This window comes from Crassostrea angulata, chromosome 10 (assembly GCF_025612915.1).
Source record: "Crassostrea angulata isolate pt1a10 chromosome 10, ASM2561291v2, whole genome shotgun sequence".
In the NCBI taxonomy this organism is placed as follows: Eukaryota; Metazoa; Mollusca; class Bivalvia; order Ostreida; family Ostreidae; genus Magallana; species Magallana angulata.
Window position 1 is genome coordinate 35,378,641 of NC_069120.1, and position 13,774 is coordinate 35,392,414.

General features: G+C 33.4%; 1 protein-coding gene across 1 annotated transcript; it reads right to left on the bottom strand.

The window, feature by feature from the left end:
- Nucleotides 1-452: 452 nt before the first annotated feature.
- On the bottom strand, nt 453-13,020 carry LOC128167940 (short-chain dehydrogenase/reductase family 42E member 1-like). Its single transcript, XM_052833936.1, has 10 exons — nt 12,829-13,020; nt 12,299-12,394; nt 12,105-12,162; nt 11,661-11,776; nt 10,814-10,957; nt 10,230-10,364; nt 9,303-9,368; nt 9,026-9,089; nt 8,427-8,500; nt 453-706 (listed from the first exon to the last, which is right to left on the bottom strand). The coding sequence occupies exons 1-10, from the start codon at nt 12,985-12,987 to the stop codon at nt 473-475; spliced, it is 1,146 nt and encodes a 381-aa protein (XP_052689896.1). The 5' UTR covers nt 12,988-13,020; the 3' UTR covers nt 453-472.
- Nucleotides 13,021-13,774: the final 754 nt, after the last annotated feature.

Sequence of the window (13,774 nt, forward strand, 5' to 3'; positions counted from 1 at the left end):
CCCATAAAGTTTATATTTCAAATTCGGGTATATTACTATATTTACATTTTCCAGTGTCTTTGTCTGTGATAACACTACCGGTACTTCAAATTGGAGCGCCAGTGGGGTTTGCTTATTTATATATAAATATAAGTAATAAGGAATCATTCTTTGGAGCATGATCAAATCTATCATAAAGCCCTTTGGGCTTTATTGGATTTGATCACGCCCGACCGAAATTTTTCCCTCATAATACTCAAAGAATTATTCCTTATTCCTTATATATTTTAATATAGAGCTCATCATCTAATCATGAGGTGATAATTTTGGTCGGAGTGTAGTAAAATCTATCATAAAACCCTTCGGGCTTTATTGGATTTGACCATGCCCCGACCGAAATTATCACCTCATAATACTCAAAGAATGATTCCCTATCCCTTCAATTAATGCAAAAAATACAATCAACATTAGACTTTAAGAGTACAATTATAGTTTATTTCACCCCTGGTAAAAAAGACATAACAAAGGATGCAAATATGACCGCTATGATCAGATTGACAAAATAGTACATGACGACGGACTGTTTTTTCTTGGCTTTCTTGGGTCCCTTCTTGGTTAAATATTCTTCCAACACATCATCTAATGCGTTCTGTACTGTCGGTTTGTATCCGAGATCTCTGGAGGCTTTTTTGATGCTAAAATAATGAGTCACACCAGACTTGTACACCTACAAAATTAAGAAATCAAACTTTAAAGAAATTCTACATTTATCCAAGCAAAAGAACTTTTTAAAACAAACATTCTATTAAAGGTAAAAAACGTAGACTGTAAAAGAGAGAGAAAGAGAGAGAGAGAGAGTGATATTAGACATGAACTAATAGATCTTCTGACAGTTTTATGGAAGTGTCAGAAAAAGCCTCAATTCAAATTGTTAAGATAAGACATATGATATATTACTGTAAAAAAAAATTGCACAGTGTGTCATGTATTATGAAACTGCTTGGATCTAGAGGGTAAAACCTAATAAATTCAGTAAAATTAGCAAAAATAGCCTTGGACCCCCCCCCCCCCAAACAAACAAATTTTTCTCCCAGATGACCCCTTACAAAATTTACTAGACTGTCACATACACTCCATCTCTTTAAATGAATGACAATGTTTTCTTCCTTTCCCCTAAAGGAATAATGAGTATGGAGGAGCAAATAAATAAAATAGGGTATGGTGAACTAGATTCATTGCTGACTGATCAAATGGACTATTGAAACTTCAAACCAATAAAAAAATACCATTGCCTGATCAGCAAAAAACATCCATCTTAAACCATATCAATCTCTTTCTTGTCGTAATGACCTGAATAATTTACATGTACTTAATTTCAGGTGACTTTTCTTGTTTAAATTACCTATTTTAGCACCCATCTATGTTTTTGAATTAAAATATAGTACCGTACTTGCACATTGTACATCAACATTTGCCATAGCTATAAATCAAGTCAGATCAATGTTTCCTTTGTGACATTAGATGATTCCATTTTTTATATCTGCATAAAACATCCCTGATATCATACATCCTACCTAGTACACCTATTTTCATGTAATTCATAAACTGAAAATGGCATTTTTAAAAGAAAAATTCTTTAAAATGCACTAAACAAACCTAAAATAGAATTATTACTGATAAAAAAAATTAAGAGTAAAGGCACTATCATAATTTTGTCATAATCTCATAAATAGAACCAAATCCAAATTAGTGTGACATCTTTTAAGCAGAAATATTAAAACTTAAAAGAATGGCAAGTAACAAGTATTTTCAAGGAATTACATGTACAAATTCTTCACATCTTCAAATGATTTCTATTTATTCTTTTGAGATAAATACTGTTTAAAGGGAAACATATGCCCCTTATTTATTTTTGCCCCTTTTACCCCCATTGTCAGCAGGCAAATTTCATAAGATTGGGCAAATTCAAATATCTCTTTAATATCTACTGTGTGAATTTAACTTTGGCTAAAATCGTATAAAAGGGCAAAAAAATAGGGTGAAAATAACCCTTGATACAGTATTTCTGTATTGTTTCAAGTTAAAACTTTTCCTTCTTAGTTCTATGTAAAGTATACAAAAAATTACAATATTTAAGGCCATAAAAATTAATTGGTTCTCAGGAAATTATTTAAACAAGAGGCCCATGGGCAACATTGCTCACCTGAGGAACAATAGGTATGATAAAATCAGCTTAATGAAGTCATAATACAAACTATCTGGACAATGTACAATAATACATGTAGATCCTGTATAAATAAAATCCATTTTCCCCCCTAGATATTCTTATGTTTATAATCATTAGTCCCTTTTCTAACAGGATGATTTTATAGTCATATCACATGTTGAGTATTGCAGTTCTCAAAAAGATCCTTAACAATTGTTTATATATGGGATATAAACCTACATCAAACTCTGAACCTTCTTGTGAGGGTAGCAAGACTTTTAGGCCCCAAGATGTTTAGGCCCTTCATTGATAAGACGCTTAGGCCCCAACATGTTTAGGCCCCAAGATGTTTAGGCACCAGCCTACATTTTTCTAAGTTAATTATAATTTTCATTTTATTTTTTAAATGAATAATGGTTTAGGCACCAGCATACATTTGTATAAGTTAATTATAATTTACATTTTATTTTTTAAATGAATAATGGTTTAGGCACCAGCATACATTTGTAAAAGTTAATTATAATTTACATTTTATTATTTAAAACTTCATTTACTTTAAAAATTATAAAGAAGTATAATCTGCATCTTATGCATAATTTATTATTTTTTAAATATCATATTATTTTGTCACATCATATTATTTTCTATAATTAATTTTCTAATTAGAGATCAAAGAAACGGTTAAGACTTTCATTTACTTTGTGTATGACATGAATTAAATTGTTAAAACAACACCCCCACCGTATCATGCTCCCTCTGTAGATAGGTGCTAATTAGGAGAAGATAATGAAGAGATCCTCTAGTAATAAAATGAGGGTTTCACACCTCACTTTGGAAGTAAAATGAAGAGACGGGTCTCCAAAAGAAGACAGGCCAAATACATGTTAAGCTTCATTGGCAGAAAAATTACATAATTTGGGGAGATATCCTTTAATTGTACAAATATGATCACAGAAATAATATTTCACTCATGAATACTTTTAATGTAGAAAAACTTGTCAATATTTATTAAGAAAATTTTCAAAGTCTGTTCTTCCAGAAACCAACTTTAACAACCTATTGTATTGTGATTTTAACCTCTTTTTTTCATTATTACTCCTACTGTACATGTGATCCTTGACTGTGTTCGTGTACATTTGTATATACTGATTTTGAACCTCAAATACCAGTGAACTGGTCTTGAGCAAATAAAGAATTGAATTGAACTTGTATTTGGGTAATAAGTAGGTGAATTCTTTTGGGATATATAAGGGTTCTTACGTATAAATCAGTTGCCATAAATAAGCTTACTGAACAATTTTATGACATTCAAGTGTTGTATAATTCCAATAATAGAAAAAAATACAATAATTTGTTTTCTTTTCTTGAAATATCAATAATGAAAAACTTCCCCTTATATAACATTTGTTCGTTTCTTTGTGATGAAAGTATGATTTGATCACGGTATTAACTGATTTAAAGCACGGACACATAACCATGCTGGATGATACTTTCATTGATAACGTGTGCATGCAAGTTTATAGCATAATGTTTTTCGTGATTAAAGTTTTTCAAGAACTTGTATATAAAGTAAACAACGCCATGTTTGCGTAACGATTGTTAGTTTACTACAAATTAAAGTAAATTGCATTTATTGGCTCCAAAGTGCTTAAAAGCTATGTTCTTTCAACTATCAGTTATTATTATAAACAACAGGTGCCTAAACATCTTGGGGCCTAAACATCTTGGGGCCTAAACATCTTACCTGGGGCCTAACCGTCTTGGGGCCTAAACATGTTGGGGCCTAAACGTCTGCAATTCCTTGTGAGGCCGAAGAATTGTCCTGGGGACAAAGTCTTAACAATTATAAAGAATTATCTGGCTGATTAGTTTCTGAGAAGAAGATTTTTAAAGATTTACTGTACATATTCCTTTGTAAAACTTTGACCCCCCTCCCCCATTGTGGCCCAACCCTACCCCAAGAGGTCATGATTTTCACAACTTTGAATCTACACAACCTGAGGATGCTTCAGATATCCTGGGTGATTAGTTTCTGAGAAGAAGATTTTTAAAGATTTACTCTATATATTCTTATGTTAAACTTCGACCCCCCCCCCCATTGTGGCCCCACCCTACCCCTGGGTTCATGATTTTCACAACTTTAAATCTACACTACCTGAGGATGCTTCCACACAAGTTTCAGCTATCCTGGCTGATTAGTTTCTGAGAAGAAGATTTTTAAAGATTTACTCTATATATTCCTATGTTTAACTTTGACCCCCCCCCCCCCCTATTGCAGAGTTCTTGAAATCTTTTTTCCACTGTCAGTCATTTGGACTGACAAACATCAGAAGTTTGTCAGTCCAGACTGATTTCTATCAGTCCAAACATTTTCAATAGAAAGATGAAAAACTACAAGTATATTTGCCTTATAGTTTCTCTCATTTTTACCTTAATTATTCTGATTTCTCCTAACTTTCACATTCTGGCTCCTGATAACAACCTTATTTATCACTTCATTAATTATTTTTATTTCCTTCCCTCTTTCATTATCACCTTTCTTCTTGTTCTCTTTCCTGTCTCTTTCTGAACATCTCATATGTAACTAGGGCTCGGTTGTCAGATAGCAGAGTTGTTATTTCCCGAAAAAATTTATAAATGATTACATTGGGATTTTTGTGTGTATTTCTGTGCATTGCAATAAAAACATTCACTGAAAACCCTGTTTCGGTGTATGCAATATACATTGAAAAAACGTAACGAGACAACACTCGCCATCTTGGATTTATAGGGGGCCCTCAGTTCACGCTATGTTTAAAACAAGTTCTCCAATTTCTCCCATGATTTCTGACGACATTTAGGTTGGAAAATGATTGAAAGACTTATTCTTATTGTCTGACTACATCTGTTAGCTGCATTATAAACACACCGTATCAATATGTACGAAATACTCGCCAAACTTATCGAAAGCAACGGAAGAAATAATTACTGAGGTGTTCCGAAAATGTATAATAAGTCTAAAGAGAGCGAAAAAAACCGCAAAAACTCCTCTAGATTTATCGTATGCGTTCGGATCTCCTCAGTGAGTATGAAAATTAGTTATATTTTCGCAAGTTACTCTGTCCATATCTACCGGTCATTTGGACTGACAGGCAACCTCAAGTAATCGGTCCTTGGTTATTTTTATCGGTCTTGCCGACAGGACCGAAAGATTTCAAGAACTCTGCTATTGTGGCCCCACCCTACCCCCGGGGTCATGATTTTCACAACTTTGAATCTACACTACTTGAGGATGCTTCCACACAAGTTTCAGCTATCCTGGCTTAATGGTTCTTGAGAAGATTTTTGAAAAATTCTCAAAATTTTTCATTAATTTCTAATTATCTCCCCTTGAAAAAGGGTGTGTCCCTTTATTTTCAAAACTTTGAATCTCCTTTGCATAAGGATGATTTGTGCCAAGTTTGGTTGAAATTGGCCTAGTAATTCCTGAGAAGATGTTGAAAATGTGAAAAGTTTATGGACAGACAGATTGATGGATGGACAGATGGAAGACAGACAAAATGTGATCAGAAAAGTTCACTTGAGCTATCAGCTCAGGTGAATTAAAAAACCAACTGCAGTATCTTTTTTTTGGTTTCATCAAAAAAGGATGTGGGATTTTTTCTTTTATTTCAACTAGGTGCTAATCATATCAAATTCCCCAAAAAGCGAGGTTTTAAAGCTAATAAATATTAACCTTGCAATGAATGTATTGGTCTTAGATTAACCTTGCAATGAATGTATTGGTCTTAGATTTATTAGCTCAAACTAAATGAAATAAAAAAAATGTCATGTTTCTCAGGAAACACCACAGCTACAAAGTTTGAGAGAGCCCTGTGTCAAAGCATTTTTGAGATATTTAGTATAGTACAAGCTACAAGAACTCTCCCCTTACATGCATATGAAGTTAAAAAACGTCATTTTTCATATCTTAACTAAAATCAGTGCTGTCACAATCATAACTCGATCATAACTTTAACAGTGTCTCATCACTAAAATTGGCAGCCATTTGCAATTTGTTAGAATTTAGTCTGGATCATCGTGATGTTTGCAATAATGTACTTTATTCAAGTAAAGCGTTTTACTGACTTGAGTATCGATCCAATTGCAACTTCTCTGACCTTTTTGGGATAGCTCTGCCAGAAAACACAGTGAAGTTGCAATTGAGTATCTAAAGTGCAGTCCTTAATCTGGAAATTTTTTTAACACAATTTGCTAGCGCACTTGAAAATTTTTATTTATTCATTTTACTGATAAAAATGAAAAATATTAAATCAGATGCAAGCAGGCCTGAGAACCATGGAATTAATTTTTGATGGCCTAATGTAATTTTAGTAACTTTATATCAATGAGTTAAGGGACGTTCAAAGTTTGATGTAAATAATAGTGGCTGTAGTATCTTCAATAAATGGAAGAATTTGGGGTTTTCCTTCTTATTTAAAGAGACATGATGATCAATTCACAAACCTATGTGTTTAAAAAAAAGACAAACTTTTATAAAAAGATGAACTTTTGAATATTGTAATGCTAAAAAATCTGGTAAAAAAGTAAACAATAAAATTATTATCTGGCCTAACACATAAAAATTGAGTTTCCCTTCCCCTTCACAGTCACGCAAGCGCAGGGGAATGTTAATAATGCACCATAGCATGGCATATAGCATGAGCATGTGGCAACTCTGTAAAACCTGATGTCTTAATTTAAATATACTAACATAAGTTGTAAAATTATTACGTTGCACTCTCTATGAATGTATTCTGGTATTTCTGACTAGATACAAATAACTTCAAATCTTTTCTCAATGCATCAATCCCACTGTAGCCATTTTGGGACAGCAATTGGATCATGTACATGACACTCAATCAATTCCGAGTTTTTTAGAATTGTTTAATTCTAGATAAATTTTACAACTTGTTAGCTGAGAAGTGATGACTTAGAATTAGTGAAACCTACTATGTGATCAAATTTCTTATATATCTTTCTAGTTCCCTTGCCATAATAACAAATTAAAATATCTTTTTTGTCACTTCAATGTACTGATTGACAATAACATGATACATTATGTATTTTCACTCAGGAAATGCCTTTTTGGTGGTTCATATGGGTACACCTCTCTAATGAAAATACAATGTTCCTGTATTCTAAATTATATAGAAACATATATAATCAAAGATTACAGAGCTCATCGATATAAGATATGTCACCTTTATGAGATTAACTTTATGAAAAATCATAGTTATTATCTTTATCAACATACTGTACATTGATGTGTGGTTTGACACAATATCGTATAATATCAAGTTATGATATTGTAGCATATAATACGTATATTTCTTTTTTGACAATATCTATAATACAGTTTGGTGAATGTAGGACAAGTAATATTAAACTTAGATACAGGACCTACTCCAAAAACATTGACCAGATCTGGGCGCCAATGCCAACGCTGATAATAAAGGTATAGCATAAGCTCCCCCCAACTTTGTCTCGGTGAGTACATTACAAGAAAAGCCATTGACACAAACTAATGTTAATTTTGAAATACTTGATAATACTTCTTTTTATAGTTGAGTGTCTCTTATACTTTATATGTACTAAAAATAAAGGTACACTTTAGACTATTCTTAAAATAGTACATGTTTTTCGTACATTATCTATAAATTGAAATAAATATTTTACTAAAGGTATCCAGGTATTTTACAAAGGTAAAACATGCTTGCTCAGTTAAGTTATAATGGCCGGGAAATATATCAAAAGCAGAGCTGTGTGTAAAACTTTTAAACAGAGATGAATCAACATTCAATGGAGCATTTTTCTCCAAATAACCATTCAGCGAAAGTCATTGACAACTACTGGTACACATAACAGGTCTGTGATACAAACACCATACAAGACTACTACACATTTTCAACCTAAATGCCAAATCCAGAAATAGTTCCTGGATACTTATTAAAAACTAGTAGATGTATTGGTAAGGAAAGATTTGGACAAATCTAAAAATATGAATATATATATACCGGTAAATAGTTATCGTAATCATTTTATGAGCTGAGTTGGCACAGTTTACATTTCTTGTATTCTAAATGTGGACAAGCAAGTTCATTTGTTAATTTCAGTTAATTTGATGAAAATTCTTGCATTCACATGGAAAAATTGAAACCATCAATTCTGAAAGGTGACAATGCCACCATTGATGCATTTCATCAATACATGTAAAACACACCTCAGTTCTCGTTAGGATGGGCTGGAAGTTGTAGATCCTTCCCACAAAAAAATGAATCCACTCGATGATGAAAGCTGGAAAAGAAGATATCAGAAATGGAAGTAATGGATTATCAAATAGAAAATTCTCTTTCTTTATAATGATATTGTTCTCTGGTTTGAGGATAAAATCAATTCTGTGTGTTGTCAACGTGGCAAAATGAACAGGGAGGAATAACTCCAATCTACCCTTTTACAATTCAGAAATGATCTAGATTGAGAGTTCCAAGTGTCAAATTAGAGTCTAAATTCCTAGCGAGAAAATATATACATTAAAATTTTTTTGGAATTTTTTCTTCATATACTGTATCTGAAATAATCATTTTGAGTATAAAGGCTCAAAAAAGTTTGTTATGATTAATTTGCTAGTTGTTTTCAGTGTATTCCTATTTAGTTCTTCGAAATAGTTCAAGAGTAGATCTACTCCAGTTTGCTTCATTGCAACTATCTGGGATATATTTTAACTAATTTTATAACTTTTTAATTAAGGCTTGTTCTGGGACACAGTTCAATTATTATAACTCATAGATTACCAAACAATAATTCATGTACAATACTTACCTACTAGGTAAACTAAAGAGACTGGTACATATATCTTAGGTAATGGATAGCCCAACCCACTTAGCTGAAATATTGATAGCATACTTATGTTGTAATTTGTACAGGTTATGATGTGAAATTTCTATAGATTGTTTAATCATAAGAAAAAGCTCAAGATCTCTTCTTCTGCATCATTCACATCTCTCTCTCTGTCTCTCTGTCTCTGTCTCTCTGTATCTGTCTCTCTGTCTCTGTCTCTCTCTGTGTCTCTCTCTCTCTCTCTCTCTCTGTTTCTTACCAGGGGCCTGAAAAATTCAAAAGTGTTGATAGGAGCACCATCAGAGATAAAATATGCCTGACCAGCCTACAAAGGAATCAGGAAAATCAAAATTGTCATCAACACAAGTTCTGTCAAAAATAATGTAGATTAAGCCTTACAGAACATTATAAGGTAGATAACTACATCCATTGCACTTCACTCATTTTTAAATTTGAAAGAATGAATATGTGCAATTTCAATTTACATTTCTTAAGCAAGTCATTTAAATTTCATTTTTCAGAAAACTTTGTGCATATCTTTATGCCTTCTTTACAAATCCATTCAGATTCCACTTTGTGCTAATCAATTTCACATTTATGCACATGGCGTTAGAGCACAGAAGTTGGGGGGAATTTATTTTACATAATTTGTTGTCAATTTTATGCCTGGCTATTCCTCTGAATTCTTATCTCCCCCCAAAAATATGCAAATCTTATTATATACTACATAATGTATACTTATCACTAACTTCTATCACAAAATCACATATTATGTATCTTACCTGACATTAACTTCACAATAATTTCACATGACACTTCATGTGCATGAGGCAAAAACACAAAAAAAAAAAAATACTATCATCAGGCTGCACAAATTTTTTTCCGTTACTCTGCTTTAGTTATAAAATGAGACGAAATAATATCTATGTTAAATCGCAAGAAGCCCTCCTGGCAGATTTTAAAATCATGCTTATACATGTATTATTCTAACTGTTGTGAACCATAAGAATTAATATCAAAAGTTTGGCACTAGCTCTTGATTTTATGTTCTCACGATCTGATACAAAACAGCATGCAGTCTTACGGAATTATGAACTCGCATAAAATAAGGAATACAACGTATACAGTAACTGATAGGAAACCTGTGGGTTCAGACCATGAGTTTATACAAGGATGTGTTACTCACAGCCACACGCCTGTTTGACTCCATTAGGGCCCGCCCCGCCAAAATGTGAGCCTGGACTAGATTGTCGATGTGGAGGAAATCTTGGAGTGAATCTTTCCCAAATAGCGCCTGCATGTACCCTGACTCGACTGTGTTCTGTCAAATAATCAAACAGTATATAAAGCCAAACAATAATATGGGGACAAACTCTATATCAAGCAGTCTTATCATAGTACAATTTCAATTGTTTGGTGGCATAGTTCTGCCACTGCTTGCAAGATTATTATGTTGACTTGTTAGATTGTTGATATTAAAAATATTGAATCATTTTATATACCAGTAGCTCAAACAACAAATAGAATGGTTTAAAAATCCTCAGTCATTTTTAATCTGATTTAACCATTCCTGGATAGCACCAACATAAAGGTATGTATGGAAAAGTAAAACTGTTTGCATGCAGATTAAAAATGATGTTAAATCCTTCTCCAAACCATAAAGCTAAATTAATTACAGTTTATCTCCAGCTTCTGTTCTGGTGATAAGAGGATAATGTCATTGACTAACCCTGGCCAGGACACCAGTTCATTGCAGGTTAACTCACTCACCACTGTCCTGGGTATATGGCGTAGTTCCCCCACCCCGTACACTCCCGCCAGTCTGAGGGCACAAGTATGGAGTGTCCCTGGTTCATTGGCAGCCAGCACCCTCTGTTCAGCAATGCTCTTGGTCCGAGAATAATGATCAGGATGCTGTTAAGAGAAATAAGATATCTTTCAAATTCTTTATTATTGTTTTTCATTGAATCATTTCTAATGTCCATTCTAATCAACCCATTGGCCAAAGATGTCTTAACTAAGAGAACGATATGAAATACTAGCTTTCCCCAGATTACCAGTACAATTATGAAGTATATCGAGTAACCATATTAGGGGTAGACCCAAAGTCTGAGTTTAATAAAGATAGGAAAAACATTCAACACATTCATATTTCAACGACTAAGAAATAGGAACTATTTGCAGTGTATTTTGCATTATTATAACACAGTTGTGCTCAAAATCCAATTCGAGATGATAGCAAGGGTCTTCTTGCTTCGCGAGCCGACTCAAAAATGAAATAGAAATGGTTGAAAGTTGGACCCATCTGCAAATTCAGTGATCTAAGGATTCACAAATCTAATTTAAAAAAAAAACATTTATAATTTGCAACTGGTAATATAATAAGTTGTTTTTGTTCAATTTTTACTCTGTTGAAATGTTGTACACATGCATGCACTTTTGTCCTCCATTCTACTCTCTCTCCTTTTTAGTGTGTGAATTTAAAATGGTCCTTATTCAAAAGTGTTAGAGGAAACTTAAATTTGGCAAAATATTTTAAAATTGTGATCAGGGGCAAAAATAACTTTGTTTATGTACTATCTGGATTGATGCACTAGCTACATTAACAGCCACTCACCTGATTCAGGCGGAGGTAAGGTAAGGACTCCTCCCCATCACAAATCACCTGACCCCCAAAGATAACATTGTATGTACTGGTGTACACAAGTCTCTTTATCTTGTGCTTCAGACATGCTGTAAAAATTGATAAAACAAAATACCATGGGAATAGTTACTTTACATTCGACAAAAAACAATTCAATGATTAATTTCTTAGGCACAACTGCATTGTGCCAACTGCTTTTGTGTTTGCAGTAAATAATTCTATTGATATTTTGACAAAGGATATATCTCAATTTTTTTTTTAATTTTACATAATAAAAGAGCAAATAAGGTGATTCTCCATTTCAAATCTTGAAATCCTGCCTGCCACATTGAATGCATCTTTCAAAAATATTTGGCCTGAGAAACTGAAGTTCATATTCAATACATGATCTCACAACATCATTAATCTATCACTTACCTTGGATTACATTTTCTGTTCCTTGTATATTCACAGCTTCTATCAACTTGGTGTTCAACTGTAGAAAGACAAATTTGATTATCTTTTGTGAATGATTCCTCTTACATCTAGATAACTGATATCGAAGAAAAACTGACTTTCGTAATGTGGTAACTAATTCTTATATGTTTATAATAGATACAAATATACCTTACTTGTTCCCGTCCGGACATTCCATAAGAAGCCATGTGGTACACACAGTCCACTCCTTGCAGGGCCTCTTCTACTTCGTGTCTCTGTACTATGTTACACTATTTTAATGGAAATGTTATAAACTGTGTAATCATACTCTTTTTCATACTTGTACTATTGCAGAATAAATAAAAACAGACTTATAGACCCCAAAAACTGATGTTATGTTTCTTGGGCAAGCAACTGCAATTATGTAGACATGCCAGCTATTATGCCAAATGCTGCAGAATCAATTTTATTGTAACATATACATACATGTATTAAAAAGGGGAATAACTCAATTATAAATAAATATGGTATTTACATGTAAAAAAAAATTAGCTTTAACATTTATTCTTTTTTCTAATCTTGCAATGAAAATAAAAATTATAAATTTCCTACCTATAACATATATATGTGTGTGTGTGTGAGAGAGAGAGAGAGAGAGAGAATGATAAACAATCTTAATCAGTAAAGATGAAAAATGTACATGCATTGTATCAAATTAATTTACCTGAATGAAATTCATGTTTTCCTTTAAAGGCCATCTTGGTTCAATGATGTCCACCAGAATCACTTGTTTTCCTGTTGCAGCCAACTCTTTACCCAGATTGAAGCCCGGGTAGCCTCCACCCCCTGTCACAAGGTGTACCAGGTCTGGTTCAGTAGGCATGCCTAACTTCTCTGTTAAATACAATGCAAATTAATAATAGACCTTATAGTCACCTATTTGTAGTAACTCCAAAACTGCTCTTTTGCAAAGGGAAATTGACACATTTGATACCTAATGACTATCTGGGTTACGTTCAAGATTGTAGCTGCTACCCTAGCTGCTAGGTCCTAGCTTTCAAACGCTTTGAATGAATTAAAGTTTTTATAGCGAGCGCAGCTCGCCGGCGCGCAGCGCCGGCGCGAAGCGAGCTCTACCGGCAAGGCGTGTGTGAATAGAAAATTCGGACTATTTGCACATTCATTCAACGGATTTTTTTGGCGTCAGTAAATCGGACCAGTAATGCCTTGTTTTAATCGTCCCAGTAGTTCCCTGTAATTATGGTTTCCCATTTCACACTCTCACGAGAACAAGATAAAAGACTACGTACATGCATTGAAACAACGCCAATTTCCGGAGTTATCGTCCTTTCGCGTGACGTCACAATGGATTTCTTACACATTGATCCGACAGAATTTTTCGGAGTCAGTAAATTTCGACCCACAATGCAATTCCTCAATGTCGGCCGATCTCACTAGACTGGATACCATCTCGCGAGAATCAAAGTAAAACTTTTGAGAAACAGATAAATTGTGTAATTTCCAGAACATCATGCTTTTTAAGTAAACCAAACAGTATTTTTCGCGTAGTTTTTTCTAGTGTGTTTTAAAAGAGACAGACTACTCTTGACTGACGTTGACTTTGACGTCACAATAAGGGGAAACTACTCTAAGTAGTTATTGTAAATCTG

What these genes read in the sequence shown, in the direction of transcription:
- LOC128167940 (XM_052833936.1), bottom strand. Translation starts at nt 12,987, where the DNA reads ATGCCTACTGAACCAGACCTGGTACACCTTGTGACAGGGGGTGGAGGC. An exon ending in CTTACCTCCGCCTGAATCAG is followed by an intron (nt 10,958 to 11,660) that starts GTGAGTGGCTGT and finishes TTCTCTTAACAG; the next exon opens with CATCCTGATCATTATTCTCG. An exon ending in AGTCAAACAGGCGTGTGGCT is followed by an intron (nt 9,369 to 10,229) that starts GTGAGTAACACA and finishes ATTCCTTTGTAG; the next exon opens with GCTGGTCAGGCATATTTTAT.